At 41.6% G+C, this 19,757-nt stretch overlaps 1 protein-coding gene across 4 annotated transcripts in view; it reads left to right on the top strand.

Annotated features, from left to right (window-relative positions):
• The first annotated feature begins 2,773 nt into the window (after positions 1-2,773).
• The window catches only part of LOC139578644 (pre-B-cell leukemia transcription factor 1), an 88,166-nt gene continuing 71,182 nt past the window's right edge, over positions 2,774-19,757 (top strand). Inside the window, exons 1-2 of one of the 4 annotated variants that reach the window (XM_071406514.1) lie at positions 2,774-3,528; positions 4,865-4,938. In XM_071406514.1, coding sequence (XP_071262615.1) covers positions 3,344-3,528; positions 4,865-4,938 — 259 coding nt within the window. In that variant the 5' untranslated portion in view covers positions 2,774-3,343. The remainder of the gene's footprint in view (positions 3,529-4,864; positions 4,939-19,757) is intronic. The other 3 variants (XM_071406516.1, XM_071406515.1, XM_071406518.1) reach the window with 3 other exon arrangements.

Below are 19,757 nucleotides of genomic sequence, written 5' to 3' on the forward strand. Positions count from 1 at the left end.
AGTCACTGTCCAAAATTTGATTGTTACGCAACAGGACAGTTAACACGGGCTACCTATTAATTATCTATAGGCTATGTTTCAACTTGTCAATTTACAATTATTTTCAAACAAGTTGTATTTTCTAACAACAGTTTGAATTGAGGTGTGTTCTGCCTCCTCATTAATTCACATAGAAGTATCCCATTTCAGTGTTGAGGACAATTTATGTTTGAGGCTTTACTGAGTCAGACAAACTTCCCTCTTCTAGAAGAGTCCTTTCCCATTTTTTCTGCACATCAAGTATGCAGACATTTGCGCAGTCTTGCACGAACTGGCACATTTTCTGGCTGACGCTCGCATTGTTGCATTGTTGTTTTCTTTACAAATAAAAGCTTTGGACATGTGTGCGTTCCTATCAAAATAAGTGCCTTATTTTCTGTATATCGTGTTGTCGTTTGTACTGTAGCATACAGTATGTATGTATGTATGTATGTATGTATGTATGTATGTATGTATGTATGTATGTATGGAGCATAATGTATTTATAGTTTTATTCACATTTTCAAGTACTGGTGACAAATAATGCATTCTGAATATTGCATAGATTGGAATGGACACCTATGGTCTGTGTAAAATACTTTTGGGGTATTTTGTTGCACTGATTATAATGAGCTAATGCTAAGCTATTTGCCAGCTATGTGTAGCGCCATGTTTATTGACATGATACAATGCATTCTGGGTGTCACTTAAACATATGTCAGACCAAAGATGTTATAATGAGGTGAAGGAATGGTTCACTTATCTTTTGAGTAAACTTCCGGAAGTGAATGAAGGAAAGAGAAGTATTGTAGACGACACAACCCCCTTCAACATGCATACTGCAAACTGACCAAAATCATCTTGTCTCATCTTATTATCTTTGGTTGAAGCGGGAAAAAAACATGGCGGTGCGCACAAACTACCATTGTCAGATTACTTTTGATTTTTTAGAAAGTGTTTATTTCGATCAATGTTGAGCTCACCCGTGATGTTATGAATTATAAATATGAATTGCTATTAGCTATTTCATATTGTGGTTTCTGTCAGACCAGGGTTCTCTAAATATGACCGCTTATGTTACGGCAATCTTTCTTCAGTTAGCGGTAGACCTAATGTAGACTACATTTTCCAGTTTGGATGATTGTGTATGCTGTAGCTACTTCTGTGAATGTCTGAACATTCCCAGCTAGCACAGTGGATCTGGGGCAATTCCGGCTGAGAGTCGGGGCACTCAGCTGAGTGTCAGACTCGGCCGAAGTCATGTGGCCCGAGTCTGGGCCGCCTTAAGCAGTATTACTTATGGCTAGGATGTGGGGATTGAGTTCGGGCTGATTCCGGTGTGAGTTATCTGGCCCAAATGTATTCCTTGGGGCTCGGAACAATTCCAGAGTGAGTTATCTGGCCCAAATGTATTACTAGGGTCCCGGGCTGATTTGGGCTACTCTCTGGTAGATGATTACACGGACCGCTTTATATAACATTTCATTCCCCCCCCCCACATTTTCTCATTGTTTCTGTGATCAAAAAATACAATTAACATTTAAATTCAATTCTTTAAGAGTCCTGTTTAAGTAGTATTTTAGTATTTTGATACTTCGTACAAGGCAATTGATAAACATTCAAAACTTTGTGGATGGAGCCTCCCGAGTGGCGGAGCCGTCTAAGACACTGCATCGCGGTGCAAACTGCGTTGCTACAGATGCTAGTGTGATACCCATGTCGGCAGCGACCCGGGAGAACCATGAGGCGACGCACAATTGGCCCAGCGTCATCGAGTAAGGTCAAGGTTTGGCCGGCCGGGATGTCCTTGTCCCATCGCACTGTAGCAACTCCTGTGGCGGGCCAGGAGCATTCAGGCTGACACGGTCACCAGGTGTACAGTGTTTCCATTTTTTGGGGGGGTGGATGGGTATAATTTGTATGCATAAAATGTATAATAGCAATATTTACAATTTCTAAATCTGGTAATTTTGTATACATTTATTTACATTTGCATCGGGCTGCTTCTGGGGGGATTCTGGTAAGATGCTGGCAAAGTCGACTGAATTCCTGTAGACGGAAACGGCCCGATGTACTTGGGCCGATTCTGGGCAGTCATTCATTTTGATCCCGGGCCGAGTCTGACACCCAATTCCGGGGCCGATTCAATCAATTCCGGCCCCCTGGAATAGAGCTGCTTCTGGGCCGATTCCTCATTGCTAGCTGGGTTGCATCCAAAAATAAACTGGTCATATTCAGGACATAACTTTGTAAGGACTGTGATTGTGCAAAATGTTTCTGTGTGGCTAGCTCAAATGCTCACTGCTGCGTCAATCGAAACTGGACGTTCTAAATAAGCATTTTAATCATACCCGGTTTGAGCGTAAGCTGCAGGGACCACTGTAGAATGATCACACCCGTTTGTTGGTACATGTGAAAAGGTTAACCCTTTTAGCTAACCCTTCCCCTAACCTTAACCTTTTAACCTAACTCCTAACCTTAACCCTAATCCTTAACCATAACCCCTAGCTTAGCTAACATTAGCCGGCTAGCTAACGTGTTCCACCTAGCCACCTAGCTAATGTTAGACACAACACTTTGTAGGATTTGCAATGCGTAACAAATCATACGATTTACATATCTTGGTTTAACGTACATAATAATACGAAATGCTCTGAAACCAGGTTGCTCCCAGTGCTTGCATGTGGCAACATCTGTGGCAACATCTCCTGCATCCCTCCTTCACACAGCGCTATGATTGAAGTTTCACGAGAGGCACCTCAAGGTGGGGCTAAATGGTCTCTATTCCCAATAATTTCGCGTAGGCGGAGTCTCACTTTCATACTCTAGCTATGTGCTGCCTTTCAGTGACTACCGTGTCGTACTGTAGGCTACTCAGCAAAAGCAGGCGGATGGAATAAGTCGAAATAGCTTGCACTTCAGGTTTCCAAAACCCTCCTTCGATACCGCCCAGTCTCTCGGAGAAAAAGTGATTGTGTTTCGGGAAGACACAGGCTCTGATACATGAAAGGAAGACGCATACAGATTCCAATGTTGTAGTTGAAGACAGTTTATCTTTTCCACGCACAGTCTGATCTGCTAAAGGGAGTATTTCATATCAGATTTCACGTTCAGTTCTGACCAGCTGGGAGAGCAGAGAGAGGGAGAGAGAGGGCTTGTTTCTCTTCCCCTCCGACTCTGGGTCTTGGAACTCAGGAGCGCAGGAACGCGAACCACGGCGTGGAACCCTAAACCTGTGTAGGCAAGATAAAACGTCCGTCGGAATTTGTTAAGGATTCTCTTTTGCGAGATTGACACATAGGTGAGAGCAAATAGATCGTAAGAGATGGACGAGCAGCCGCGGTTGATGCACTCTCATGCGGGAGTAGGGATGGCAGGGCATCCCGGCTTGTCTCAACATATGGAAGGCACCGGAGGGACGGACGGCGATGGGAGAAAACAGGACATTGGAGACATTTTACAGCAAATAATGACCATCACAGATCAAAGTCTGGACGAAGCTCAAGCTAGGTAAGGTGCTCGGGACCTACCTGGTCAAAATGCACAGCGAATCGTTATGGCAAACTACTCTATGCATTCAATAACGATGGATAATAAGACATTTCAAGAAAGTCAGATTTCTAGTGAAAAATATTATATTGATGAATTGAAAATAATTCGGTTTTCGCGCCCAACAGCCTACAATAATGATACGCGGGCAAGCGGGCATTTGGAAAAATGATGACATCCAAAGTGCACCAGTTACTAAATGTACACTTTGAAGTTCTATTATTATTAATATTTAGAAAACAGATCATTTTCCTCCTGACTTTCCAGAAATTATACACAGTAGAATTGCAGCAGTTTAGTCTACAGGCTGCAACTATAGATTCAAAGTGTTTTCACACTACTGACAAATCAATAAAGACTCGCAAATTTGACATCTCAAGTTTGTGCATGCGATTTGTCATCAAAATAACAAGCATCACATTGATTGACAACATCATCATTTTGATGAACTTTTGTGCAAACACAGCTCTCTGTGTCACTCCAGGCAAAATATAACTGATAAGGCATAGCCTTAAATCTAATATAAATCGAGACTAAACTATTAGGTTATCATTTGTTATTTACATGGTAAATACAATGGGCTATTGATAGTAATTGCAGAAAATAATTTGCATTCTGTTATTACATATTTTGTTGACTCAGACGCTAAAGAGAAGTGCTCAGACGGGCACGGTGCGCGTGTTTAGCCTACATCGTCGAGAACGAGGAGCAGAGAGGAATCTGTTAAAATGCTATTAAACTCTTTGGACAACCTTTTCCGCTGTCGCCTGTTTCACTGCAATATACATGACTGTAATTTATACAAAGTCAACAACAAACAAGACATATAATAATTGTTGATAAAACTTTACCTTTCTAAACAACAAAAATACATCTTCAAAGCTGTTGTATAAATTGTTGTTGGTATTGTTGCTCAATCAGTCCATAACTCAGCATGATTTTTTTTGCATGATATTTTTAGGCAGTAACAAGTAGCCATATATTCTAGTTTACTTTCTTTACTTGCGTCCAGTAATAATAATAATATCATTATTAATAATAATAGGCCTATACATATTAACTTGTCATTTTTAAATAGTACATATGCTATTTTACTTTTGAAATTAAGCATGCATATAAAAAACACATCAGGCTATCAAAAAAAGGTTGATGCGATGCGCAATTGTATCACACAATTGCCAGTCTCCATAATTTGCGGCCCATGCTTCAATAAACCCGTTATAGCATACATATGTTTTTAAGATATAACACTTTTGTGATTTACGATCATTTTTTAATTGACTTTGTTTTGTTTTAGGAAACACGCCTTGAATTGCCACAGGATGAAGCCTGCTCTCTTCAACGTCTTGTGTGAAATCAAAGAAAAGACAGGTAGGCCCAATGCGTTTAATAAAGTTATCTACTGGTAAGATATTGATTGCACATCAAATATAGACCTAGCCTGCACAATTTGAAGGGAAACTATTTATACTATTGGCTACAGAAGCCCACGTAAAGGGGATATATTGTATGCGCTCTGATGCGCGCATAGGACTCAGAAATGTCTTCACCGAAAGCGCGTTTTTCAATTCACAGCCATTCCTATCCACAAACTTGTTGCAGGACATGAATGATCGTTTTTCGATGTGCTTTGAATTACATATGAGGTGTACAAATGGTTTATTATACTTGTGTTTTTGCCTTGTGTTGTCGTGTAATCCATTTTATGCTGTTACACACTATGTAGGCCTACAGTCAGTGCTACTACATTGGAAATCCTTATCAATTATTGTGTCAAACATCTGAGCGCTAAATTACCATCTGCATCATCATTTTCCCCCCTTGTGTGTTAGCTGTCAAGTCTCTCTGCTGAGTGTGTCTCATTTAATTCACTTGTGTCTGTTTTTTCATTTGTCTGTGCTGTTGTGAGAGACCTTGTCGCTAGAATAATTTCACCAAGAGCAGATGCAGTGACATTAGGCTTAGGGAGAGGCATAACATACGTCCTCTTTCCAGAATACAATCCCCTTTTCCCTTGACATTTCTGAAATTGGCACAGATAGAATTCAGCGTTGTTTAGTGTGTATATAAAGTACGGTGCCTATAGAAAGTATACACCCTCTTGAACTTTTTTCACATTTTGTTGTGTTACAAAGTGGGATTGAAATATATTTAATTGTACATCTTTGTCATTGATCTGCACAAAATACTCCATAATGTCGAAGTGAAAATAAAATTCCACAAATGTTCACACACTTATAAACATGTAATGACTAAAATATAGTTGTTGCATAAGTATTCACCCCCTGTGTTTAGGCAAGCTGAAATTAGTTCAAAAGTCAAATTTGGCTTAACAAATTACATAATAAGGTAGATGGACTCACTCTGTGTGAAATAATAAGGGTTGACATCGGTGGCAGTCAGTGCCGTTTTAGATTAGGAGGCCAATTTTTTTACGAGCATAGTCTTATTTCTATTACATCATATTGGATCACTGTCATTCATATTCCATTCACCCAGCTCAATGTAACACCGATAGGTTTAGGTTACTATATGATACTCGAATTTGCCCTATACCCATCATGTGGTTGCTACAACCTAGCCTACAAATGGAAGTTTATAACGTAGGTGCAGAGGTCCCAAACCAAATTGGATGAGTCAAGGTGACTGACAATGGGGCCTTCTGAGTGGCGCAGCGGTCTAAGGCAATGCATCGCAGTGCTTGAGGAGACCCATGAGGCGGTGCACAATCTGCCCAGCGTCGTCCGGGTTAGGGGAGGGTTTGCCCGGAAGAGATGGCCTTGTCCCATCACGCTCTACCTTCTCCTGTGGCGGGCCGTGCGCATGCACGCTGACACAGCCGCCAGTTGTACGGTGTTTCCTCCGACACATTGGTGCGGCTGGCTTCCGAGTTAAGCGAGCAGTGTGTCAAGAAGCAGTGCAACTTGGCAGGGTCGTGTTTCGGAGAACGCATGGCTCTCGACCTTCGCTTCTCCCGAGTCCGTATGGGAGTTGCAGCGATGGGACAAGACTGTACTACCAATTGGGGTGAAAAAGGGGTAAAAAAAAAAACTGCACTGACTATTTGTGATGTAAATTGAGTATATAGTATGCTTATTGGTCATAGTATGGATATAGTTTGTATGCCAAAAATTCCCGGATGTCATACATACTACATTCTCCAAAATACGAAGTATACCAACTATGGACACTATTTCAGTGCTTTTAGGGCCCATAATGCAATTCTTCAGACAATGGGCGTGGCTTCACATCGTTTTCAAATTTGAAGAAAATGGCAGAAAATATGCAGCCGAAGTATGAGTGCGGATACAAATTAATTGCTTTAACTAATTATGACAAATGTTAAGAAAATGTTGAGCAATGTAATAAAGTAATGACTTTTCAAATAAGTTACCTTACACGTTATGTTGGCTAACAATTTGTTTGCTACTCTATCCTTACGAACCACATAATATATCATTACAGCAGTATGTACCGATATGTTAGCTAGCTGCCTAACGTTATTTAGCTACTAATACATCAACTTACCAGCATATTAACTATATGCTATCTAACTACCCAATGTTTATTGACGTGATTATTCCCGTCATTCTTAGCTTAGCTGTGTGGTATAGTCGTTGTGTGTTCTCAATGGACATTCGGGTGCTTTCGTATATTCACTCTGGCTATCTACTCTGATTTCAGAGCACTCTCATTCATCTGAGTGTACCAGGGCGCAGAATAACTGATGATGACTTTACAAGCGCTCAACACCCGTTGAACATGCCCGGTGTCAAAAAAGCGTAATTAAATTGTTGCCAGCAGCACAGTTACAGTCACCAACACTCTGGATCAGTGGTGTAAAGCACTTAAGAAAAATACTTTAAAGTACTACTTATTTCGTTTTTTGGGGTATCTGTACTTTACTATTTATATTTTTGGCAACTTTTACTTTTACTCCACTACATTCCTAAAGAAAATAATGTACTTTTTACTCCACACATTTTCCCTGACACCCAAAAGTACTAGTTACAATTTGACAGGAAAATGGTCCAATTCACACACTTATCAAGAGAACATCCCTGGTCATCCCTACTGCCTCTGATCTGGCAGACTCACTAAACACAAATGCTTCGTTTGTAAATTATGTCTGAGTGTTGGAGTGTGCCCCTGTCTATCCATCAATTTAAAAGAAACAATTAGAAAATTGTGCCGTATGGTTTGCTTTATATAAGGAATTGGAAATGATTTATACTTTTACGTTAACTTTTGATAAGTACATTTTAGCAAATTAATTTACTTTTGATACTTAAGTATATTTACAACCAACTACTTAGACTTAGACTTTTACTCAAGTAGGATTTTACTGCATGACTTTCACTTTTACTTGAGTCATTTTCTATTAAGATATATTTACTTTTACTCAAGTATGACAATTTAGTACTTTTTCTACCACTGATCTGGATAACATGAAAACTGCCTTACCAGCTCTGCTAGGGCGAGTAAAATGGTCAGAGTGAGGTCATTTGTGTCTGGAAGTAGCTAGAAAGCTAGCCAACGTTAGCTTGGGTGCTTGACTGCCATTGTAAGGCCAGAATGCTCGAATCAACCCTACTGCTAGGCCCGAGCATCTAGTGTGCGCTCCGAGAGCGCACTGCTAGTGTGTTTTAATCAGTTATTTGGTGACGTGAATATATTTTGTATAGTTTTATCTAAAAAGGATAACTTTTTAAATGTTTCACTATTTATATTTTTATAAAATTCACTGAGTAAGATGGTCCCCCACTTCCTCCTCTGAGGAGCCACCCCTGGTTGATCTGATTTTTGAATGACTACCCCTTCCTCTGTTCCCAATACATATAGCATCTGTAAGGTCCCTCAGTCAAGTATTGAAATTCAAACACAGAGACAACTACAAAGACCAGGGAGCTTTTCAAAAGCCTTAAAGAAGGGCTGTGATTGGTAGATGGGTAACAATAACAAATCAGACATTGAATATATATTTAAGCATGGTCAAGTTAATTATTATGCTGTGGATGATGTATTAAACCACCAAGACACATCAAAGATGCAGTCGTACTTCTGAACTGAGCTGCAGGACAGGAAGGAAACTGCTTAGGGATGTCACCATGAGGCCATTGGTGATTTTAAAACAGCTACAGAGTTCAATGGCTGTAATGGAAGAAAAATGACGTTGTAGTGTCTCCACAATAATGACCTAAATGACAGAGGGAAAATAAGAATAAAAATATACAGAATATTCCAAAAAATGCTTATACTGGATGTATGCAACAAGGCACTAAAGTAATACTGCAAAAAACATGGCAAAATAGTGCACTTTTTGGCCTATATGCAAAGGCTTATCTTTGGGGCAAACTCAACACAACACATCACTGAGTAACTGCCTCCTTATGGTGAATGAAGCATGGTGGTGGCTGCATCATGTTATGTGTATGGTTGACATCAGCAAAGACTGGGGAGTTTTTTGGGATGAAAAGAAACAGAATGGAGCTAAGCGCAGGCAAAATCCTGGAGGAAACCCTGCTTCAGTCTGCTCTACACCAGACACTGGGAGAGGATTTGACCTTTCAGCAGGACAATAACCTACAACACAAAGCCAGATCTACACTGGAGTTGCTTACCAAGAAGACAGTGAAAGTTTCTGAGTGGCCAAGTTAAAGTTTTGACTTAAATCTGCTTGACAATCTAAGGCAAGACTTGAAAATTGCTGTCTAGCCATGATCCCCAACACCTTGACAGAGCTTGAAGAATTCTGAAAAGAATAATGGGCAAATATTGCACATTCCAGGTGTGCAAGGCTCGTATGAGACTTACCCCAGAAGATTCACAGCTGTAATCGCTGCCAGAGGTGTTTCTAGCATGTACTATATTGGGGTTATATTTTTCATTAATCGTACCAACAAAAAGAAAATCACTTTGACATTACATTTTGTGTAAATCGTTGACAAAAAATTGCAATTAAATCCATTTGAATCCCACTTTGTAACACAATACAATGTTAATGAATACAAGGGGCCTTGTAGACTTTCTATAGGCACTGTGTCTTGTCCAATGTTTTCCCTTTCTAAGACATGGCGTGGAATAGGGACTCATTTCAATTTATTGAGATTCTATCGCTGTGTGCGTTTAATATGGAAGCATGTCCACTGTGTTTCATTGTCATTAGTGCATTAAATAAAATTGGATAGATAGATAGATAGATAGGTAGATAGATAGAGGCCACCACCTTCCACCTCCACCCTCCCACCAACCCAGTCCTTCTGCCCCATGTAGCTCACTCTCAATCTGGCCAGTGTCTCAGGAGAGCAGGGGGGCTTTTGAGGCCTGCTGGCTCTCTCTCCTTTCTCTGTTCTCTCGGTAGGGTTTTGGAGGGGGAGTGAGTGGCACAAGTTATGCATAGTGTTTTACTCCCTGGCGTTTCTCTGAGTTCATCCAAAGTTCGTCTCTGCATGGAGCACAAAGTAACTTGGATCTGGTCCTGGCTGGGAGTGCTGTGCACCCTGTGCTTATTTTCTCTCAGTCTCGCTCTAAGCCGGCTACGACCCCAACAACCCAATAGCCCAGGTTTCTGTTTCTCCTGAAGGAGAATACTCTGACTCTGACCTCCTCTTCTCAGAGGAGGTTTAGTTACACATACCCACTCTGGGTGGAGAACATTAGGGTTCATTACATCAAGTGAATATAGATATATGGATGTACAAGATAGATGGTTTTGTACATCTCTACTCTTTTATATACTGTGTGAGATACTGTGTTATATACTGTGTGCTGTATAAGGTGTTAGAATTAAATTGTCACCAGTAGTTTTGATAATATTTTGGGGAAATGTCTTCTGCTGAAACCTGGAGTATATCTCTGTCGAGTAAACCTCGACTGGGTCCTCTTGGCTGGGTGCCAAAGTATTAAAAACGTTATGATGATTCTCCATGTAAAAAGAGCCTACCTGTTTTTAAAAACATTATTACGACTCTACCTGCCACAGTACAGACTACAGACTAGCCCTAGTGAGGCTGTGTAGGGTTGAGCCGGTTTGTCGGTGAGCACGGTTACTGTTAGGTCTTAAAGTAAATAAAGCTCAGCGCAGGACCTACTGACTGCACAGACCTCTGCTGCTGCAGCTCTGGAATCTGTCTTGTTTTTAACCATTAAATATGTATGAATGCACCAGATGCATTAGAAAGGCTATTTTGTAGTCTGGTTTTTACACCACATGATTTTCACTTAGGATAACTGTGTTGTTAATATCTTATTGTAACATTTATTTATTTGTATAATTTTGTCATAGCAAAATTTGAGTGCTAAGAATTGATATAAGTGCATATAGCACATTACATTATATTTGTTTTTATTAAATGAAAAGTGGCCTAGTTTTTAGTCAGAACCTTCATTCACAGTTTTTTGATTTTGTGAATATATCAATATTCGTGGAATTTAGTTTCAGCAAATGGAAATCTTTCCCCTCAATGTCCACTACGCGTTTTACGTCTCTGACTGTCCCCAGTACAAGAGCAACTCACCTGCAGGAGTCAGGACAGGATATAATGCCATGCTCAGGGAGGCAGGACAGGCAGGCAGCGCTGATTAAGCCAGTGCCTGAACTCCTGACCGACTCTATGTATTTGTACTTGGATATTGCGGTGTGGTGTGGTTAGCGAACGGTGCCTAGCAGAATGACTGCTCACTATAAACAAGCACAATCCTGTGCTCAGCTCACACCCCACAGGAAAGGAGAAGAAGATTGAACAGTTGATTTTTTTTCCCCCTGCCAGGCATTTTTCTTTTTCTTTTTTAAAATTCTCACAGACACTGGTTTATTTTTTCCCTCCTTGACTGCATGTTTTGGTTGTCTTTCTCTACTGAAAGGAATGCTGCTGTTCACTAAAAGGCCTACCGTGTGTGCATGTGTGGGTCTGTGTGTGTGTGTGTCTCTGTCTGTAATACGTTATAAAAAGAGACAAGAAAATGTCTAATTTACTTCCATAGATTCTTAGAACTAAACATTGTTTGACCACTTACCCCCAAGGTCACTTTGAAGTACAGTCAGACTAAGGAAGATAAGTTAAAATTAGTCTTAGTGTCTTGTCTATGACAGTAGGCTACATGTCCCAGCAATACCCACCCAGAACCATGTAATAAGAGGTTTTGGCACAGGGTACTTTCCACAAATATACCCAAACAATTTGACTCCAATGCTATTGTGCCATGAAACCTTAACCTTCTGCAAACTCAACGCATTATAACATATACAAATGTAACACAACTCAATCTAACATCAGGGTTTTTAAAAGAAATAACATATTTTAAGTGTCATTCATTTCCTATCTTAAACACAAAATTAATGAATCACAAAACCTGAATGTAGAAGATTGCAAAAATATATGTTTCAATCATGTTTGAAAAACATTTCCACAGTTTGTTTTTAGAATGATCTAAAGAACTGTCCTTCTCTTTTTGATAAGCAAACAGTTGACATCGAAAATTGTGCTTTAGAACATTTTAGAAAACTAATTGACTTCTGTAAACACCTCAGCAACGTCATAAATCTCCACCAGTGTCAAACAACCTCTCTGTGACTGAGATGCTCGCTCAGTAAATCTAGTGTGTGTCCCAAATGGCACGCCCAACATTTGTTCCCGACTACTAAAAGTAGTGCACTATATATGGAGTAGGGTGCCATTTGAGACTCATCCCTACTGCTCTGACTGGCTGTTTAGTTTTTTTCCCTCTCAACCTCAACAAAAGGCTAGTTTTCTGGTGGCCCGTGTTTGAATAGTGTAAGGTTTCACGCCTGGGGGATGCTCCATTTATAAAAATGTCTAGTGGAATGATGTAATGTTATTTTTTGAAGGGTGAAAATGGGGTGTTTTACAGAGGGCAGCGGAGTAATATTTGACGTGGGTGAAATGAGCCAGAGATCTGATTATAGATAGGTGTATTGTACAGTACATTACATTGAGTTGTCAGTCCATTCAGATGGCTTGGCATCTGCCTATTTTTACTAGAGAATGTAGAGTCCATTCAGAACCCTACACACTATAGCACACCATCGTCATATAAACAATTTATGTCAGCCGTCATGATCCACAGAAGAAAATATCATATTTATTTTACCTTCGAAAACCAATGTGGTATAGAAACTCATAGGAATTAACAATTTGACTGTATATACAGTATTTTGTGTTTTTTTTAAGATTAGCACAATGGTGTATTTTGAGTGTGTATCTAAGTGTATTGCCAATGCCAAACTGATGGTAGTCGAAAGATTAATGTTGACATATCAGTTCGCTCTCTATCTAAATCCCCCTGGTGTCACTTTGGTATGGTGGTTCCTTCTATAGTGCACTACTTGACCAGGGCCCCAGCATTTGGGATGCTGACATAGGCTAAGCTGGGGCCTGTTCAGAGTTAATGTTAACTAGCAGCCTGTAACAGTTTATTTTCCTTCCTATCAATGCAGGAGGATGTAAATGTCTACTCAGAGTGTTGTGTCACGGTGATATGCATCCCCCTCCCATCACTAGCTGGGATTGTTGCTAATACAGCAGCTTTTGTCGTTCCTTTTATCCAGCCTACTCTTCTATGCTGATGCTGCAGCATTCCGTGTGTGTGTGTGTGTGTGCTTGCAGCACTCACAGGAGAAACAGAAACACAAAGCTGTACTCTCCTCCACAGCTGTTTCCCTCCTATCCCTCTGTTTAATCATCCATCCAGCTGAAGCTCTACTTCTACTGCTCACAGAGTCACAGAAACACAGGCAGTGGCAAAGTAGGAAAATGTGACTGTGCGTTCTTTGAGAAGCCTTCAAAAAGCTTTGCTCTTCACCTCTTTTTGTTAGTAGCGTTATTATGAACACAGTATGAAGGGATTCGTCGTATTATTGAGTCCCATGCTATGTTAGGTTTGTGTTTTTTTCCTCCAATCTTACAGGATCATTTAGTTACCTTATCAATTATGGAAATGACCAGAGGCCTAACTGATACATGTTAATCACATTAAGGGGCTTAATCATAGAATTATTAGTGTGATGTGATTGGGTCATTAACAATGGCATCACAATGGTGGTGACTGTGAAATTGATCTTGCTGTTTCGCGTTGATCTGTTGTTTTTCCCCTCGTTGTTTTTTTGTGATATTATCCCAGTGATGATAACAGGGAGCAACCTTCTATGTTGTGTGTGAACGTGAGTAGCGAAGACAGAAAGACAGAGAGGCCTGAGAAAAAATAAACACAAGTGGAATGACTAACATAAGTCGAACTCCTATTTCATAGGCTGGTGACCTAGCTACTAAAAGCACTGTAATTTGTTCCTATTATAGCATCAGCGGCAATGCTAAATGCTATTCATTAAAAATGCAGATTATGTGCTTGTGATCTCCAAAATAAAGCATATTCCAGTCGGGGTAGTGAATGAAATTGATCAAATGGATAGCTGTTTGGTTGGATTTAGCCCTCATGCCTCACCAGACTGAATTAACAGACCACAGTATCCACTGCTTTTAAGATGGGGATATGGTAGCTTAAATCTGACTCTGCTTGCTTTTAAAAGAGCTCTGTTTGCAATAAGGTTTGGTCTGCCATAGCTTCCTCTAATATGTTCTGAATTTAATCAAATCTGCAAATTTGTTATGTACATTAAATTGAACATGCAATGGCACTTTCGAATGCGGTTGCCATACCAACCCCCCAGGAGTTCATTTTTCTTAATGCAGGGCTCGGAATCTCATTTCATACACTCTCCCCTGCTGCTAGGAGCTGCTCCGAGCAGGCGCTAGCTCAAGGCTTCCACGGTACCACTGACAGAGCCTCGGTCTACTATCACAGCCTTCAAACACTGGAGCTGTTATAGAGAGAGATGGTGAGAGGGGGGGGGGGAGAAAGGGGGGGGTGAGAGAGGGAGAGAGATAGAGAGCAAGAGCGAGGGAGAGGGAGAGCAGAGAGAGAGAGTGACAGAGCAAAGAGAGCGAGAGAGAGAGGAAGATGTCTCTCTCCACGTAGTGGAAATGACACAAATTAATATACACTACTTAAACCAGACTAAGATTAATGGTTGCCTTTCGCGGCAGCTTAGTCCCACTGTCAGTTGCAGAGTGCTCGTTGGACAAAATCAACACTAATCAACATTTATTCCACTTTTGCCCTGGGCCCTCAGGAGTCTTGCAGGCAGCAGGACTGTGTTACTCCTCTCCCCCCCTCGCCTTCCCCCGTCCGTCTTGCTACGCTTTTCACCTCCAATCCAGCTCCTTCATACATCACCCTGCTCCCTCCCTCCTTCCCGCCCCCCGGCCTGGCTCCTCGCAGGGGAGATCGCCCCCTCCCATCAGGACACATTACAGTCATGATAGATTTTCTCTTTTCATTTGCCTCTGATATTTAACACTTTAAAGCAGTTGCTCTGGCACTTTACATTGCAGGAGGTGTGTGTGTGTGTGTGTGTGTGTGTGTGTGTGTGTGTGTGTGTGTGTGTGTGTGTGTGTGTGTGTGTGTGTGTGTGTGTGTGTGTGTGTGTGTGTGTGTGTGTGTGTGTGTGTGTGTGTGTGTGTGTGTGTGTGTGTGTGTGTGTGTGTGTGTGTGCATCTGAGTATATTTTGTAATCAGAGTGATCTGTGACATTATCTGTCCTCAATCTCACATTGAATTATCACTAGCAAGATGTGTGTTGTGTTGTGTGTATGCATTATGTACATATTTGAGTGGGTTTTTCTGAAAGTAACAAACATTATGTATGTGTATGGCCCATGACTAGGAAACTGAGCACCTCTTTCTCTCCCAATAGGGCTTGTATTTCCTTCAGAGTGAAAGACAAGGCAATCTCCCGTGTATATTTGTGTCCTCATTTCAAAGAAACATAATATCCATTTCTGTGAAGTCATCAGATTGCCTTGCTGTCTTTCATTCTAGTGTTGCCCTCAATTTTGTTGTACTACATATTATATACACTATGCAGACCTAGACCAACTATCTATCCGTGTTTGACTAAAATTGAATTATTGTAAGGATATGGATTTTTTTTCAGCATTCATTAGATTAAACAGACTACCTTTCACATCACTTGTGACATTGATCATTGTACAGATAACATTGCTACTGTTTCATCTGTGTTCATGCAGAGTAGGGATGTGACAAATTGAACATTTTCTTCATGTTTTAAAGTTTTTGGGTTTTCCGTTAAAACGATACAAAATATTGATAAAATTCCATGTGAATTCACAATGCATAAAAAAGTCCTATTGCGCAATCACAGATATATACCGCAGTTCTATATAGTCATAGATAGATACATTAGGCTTTCTGTAATCAGCGCTGTGATTTTCTTACGCCGTCTCTTATTGCACATAGCCTACAATGCATCATCTAAAAAGTAACATATGCCTACACATAGTGGCTCCATTTTTTTTATCCTAAAACACCAAACTAGGCCTACATTATTATAAATTAGGCCATCATCACTTCCAAACGTGAATGATAATTCTTCACGTTTTATGTGTGAAACGTTCATGCATCGGCATGCCAACCATTTGATCCCAATCAGTTTCATGGGAATATGCATTTTGATCTTATTCTGCTTGAATGATGTAAGTAGCCTAACTATTGTATAATCAACGTTTAAAGCAGAGGGAGTTAAGAAGTTACACTTCCACCTGTATTTTGTTTCAATCAAATCATAGGGTACTAGGGGGTATCTAGCCCCCCCCCCCTAAGGACTAGTTGTCTAATTGCTGACACAAAAAAAGCTACATTTGGGAAATAATTGGTATGTGGATGAAGGTCATGCTTAGGTGAATAATCTATAAAGGGAAATAAATGGTTACAGTTTACACTTTTTTAGTTATTTCATTAAATGTTGTTTTTAGAAAAGGGGAGGTTTTTTTTACCCCCGGGGGTGCCAGTTACCCCAGTAGAATATATATATATTTTTTTATTTCACCTTTATTTAACCAGGTAGGCCAGTTGAAAACAACTTCTCATTTACAACTGCGACCTGGCCAAGATAAAGCAAAGCAGTGCAACAAAAACAACAACACAGAGTAACACATGGGATAAACAATTTGCTGAGTAGAGTGTTGGAGGCTATTTTGTAAATGACACCGCCGAAGTCAAGGATCGGTAGGATAGTCAGTTTTACGAGGGTATGTTTGGCAGAAAGAGTGAAGGAGGTTTTGTTGCAAAATAGGAAGCCGATTCTGGATTTAACTTTGAATTGGAGATGCTTAATGTGAGTCTGGAAGGAGAGTTTAAAGTCTAGCCAGACACCTAGGTATTTATAGTTGTCCACATATTCTAAGTCAGAACCATCCAGAGTAGTGATACTAGTCGGGCGGGCGGGTGCAGGAAGCGATCGGTTGAAGAGCATGCATTTAGTTTTACTAGCATTTAAGAGCAGTTGGAGGCCACGGAAGGAGTGTTGTATGGCGTTGAAGCTCGTTTGGAGGTTTGTTAACACGGTGTCCAAAGAAGGGCCAGATGTATACAGAATGGTGTCGTCTGCGTAGAGGTGGATCAAAGAATCACCATCAGCAAGAGTGACATCAGTGATATATACAGAAAAAAGAGTCGGCCCGAGAATTGAACCCTGTGGCAACCCCATAGAGACTGCCAGAGGTCCGGACAACAGGCCATCCGATTTGACACACTGAACTCTATCTGAGAAGTAGTTAGTGAACCAGGCGAGGCAGTCATTAGAGAAAGCAAGGCTGTTGAGTCTGCCGGTAAAAATACGGTGATTGTCAGAGTCGAAAGCCTTGGCCAGTTCGATGAAGACGGCTGCACAGTACTGTCTTTTATCGATGGCGGTTATGATATCGTTTAGGACCTTGAGCGTGGCTGAGGTGCACCCGTGACCAGCTCAGAAACCAGATTGCATAGCGGAGAAGGTACGGTGGGATTCGAAATGGTCGGTGATCTGTTTGTTCACTTGGCGTTCGAAGACTTTAGAAAGGCAGGGCAGAATGGATATAGGTCTGTAACAGTTTCGGTCTAGAGTGTCTCCCCCTTTGAAGAGGGGGGTGACTGCGGTCACTTTCCAATCTTTGGGAATCTCAGACGATACGAAAGAGAGGTTGAACAGATTAGTAATAGGGGTTGCAACAATGGCGGCAGATCATTTTAGGAAGAGAGGGTCCAGATTGTCTTGCCCAGCTGATTCGTAGGGATCCAGAATTTGCAGCTCTTTCAGAACATCAGCTGTCTGGAATTGGATGAAGGAGAAGAGGGAGGCGCTTGGGCCAGTTGCTGCGGGCGGTGCAGAGCTGTTGGCCGGGGTTGGGATAGCCAGGTGGAAAGCATGGCCAGCCGTAGAGAAATGCTTATTGAAATTCTCGATTATCGTCGATTTATCAGTGGTGACAGTGTTTCCTACTCTCAGTGCAGTGGGCAGCTGGGAGGAGGTGCTCTTATTCTCCATGGACTTTACAGTGTCCCAAAACCTTTTGGAATTAGTGCTGCAGGATGCAATTTTCTGTTTGAAAAAGCTAACCTTTGCTTTCTAACTGACTCTGTGTATTGGTTCCTGACTTCCCTGAAAAGTTGCATTCGCGGGGACTATTCGATGCTCGTGCAGTACGCCACAGGGTGTTTTTGTGCTGAAAGGGGCATGCTTATTGAAGATGGTGAGGAAAGCACTTTCAAAGAACAACCAGGCATCCTCTACTGACGGGATGAGGTCAATATCCTTCCAGGATACCTGGGCCAGGTCGATGCTCGCAGAAGTGTTTTTGTGGGCGTTTGACAGTGATGAGGAGTGGTCGTTTGACCGCGGACCCATAACGGACGCGGTCAGGATGATATCTATGAGAGTGCCCATGTTTACGGATTTGGGGTTGTACCTGGTAGGTTCCTTGATAATTTGTGGGAGATTGAGGGCATCTAGCTTAGATTGTAGGACGGCCGCGGTGTTAAGCATATTCCAGTTTAGGTCACCTAACAGTACGAACTCTGAAAATAGATGGGGGGGAAATCAATTCACATATGGTGTCCAGGGCACAGCTGGGAGCTGAGGGGGGTCTATAACAAGCGGCAACAGTGAGGGACTTATTTCTGGAGAGATGGATCTTTAAAAGTAGAAGCTCAAACTGTTTGGGCATAGACCTGGATAGTATGACAGAACTCTGCAGGTTATCTCTACAGTAGATTGCAATTCCGCCCCCTTTAGCAATTCTGTCTTGACCAAAAATGTTGTAATTGGGGATGGAAATGTCTGAATTTTTGGTGGCCTGCCTAAGCCAGGATTCAGACACGGCTAGGACATCAGGGTTGGCGTAGTGTGCTAAAGCAGTGAATAAAGCAAATTTAGGGAGGAGGCTTCTGATGTTAACATGCATGAACCCAAGGCTTTTACAGTTGCAGAAGTCAACAAATGAGAGTGCCTTGGGACACACAGGGCCTCTACATCACCAGAGAAATAGAGGAGGAGTAGGATGAGGCTACGGCTAAAGGCTATAAGAACTGGTCGTCTAGTGCTTTGGGAACAGAGAATAAAAGGAGCAGATTTCTGGGCGTGGTAGGATAGATTCAGGGCATAGTATACAGACAAGGGTATGGTAGGGTGCAAGTACAGTGGGGGTAAACCTAGGCATTGAGTGACGATGAGAGAGGTTGCATCTCTGTTAAGCTAGCTGCAGTCTCCGCATGTGTGGGGGAGGTACAAGCGGGCTTTCTGAGGCATGTTGAGCAGGACTAAGGGCTCCGCAGTAAAATAAAACAATGAGAGCTGCCCTTAACAACAGTATTCAAGGCATATTGACATTAGAGAGAGGCATAAAGCAATCACAGGTGTTGATTGGGAGAGCTAAGACAACAATGGGTGAGACAGCAACGGGTAAACAGCTAGGACAACAACAACAGGTAAATGGCGATGAATGGGCAGAGAGGGTCAGTTTGCTACACACAGGGCCTGAGTTTGAGGCTGGGGCCGACAGATAAACACAATTAATTACTGTGTTAATGAACAGTCCAGCATGCATCAGCTGTGTAGCCGAGTGAGCATAGGGTCCAATGAGCAGCAATAGATGAAACAGGGAGCCGTTCGGTAGTCGATTACTATGATAGGCGAGCAGGAGACACGGCGTTCAGGAAGCTAGCAGGCCGGGGCTAGCAGATGGATCATCACCAACATCCACGATGCAGAGGCCGGTTGAGAGCACATCGGACGAATTATGTCAGCAGACCAGCAGGCCAGTCGTGATGGATCGGCG

This window comes from Salvelinus alpinus, chromosome 6 (genome assembly GCF_045679555.1).
Source record: "Salvelinus alpinus chromosome 6, SLU_Salpinus.1, whole genome shotgun sequence".
NCBI lineage: Eukaryota > Metazoa > Chordata > Actinopteri > Salmoniformes > Salmonidae > Salvelinus > Salvelinus alpinus.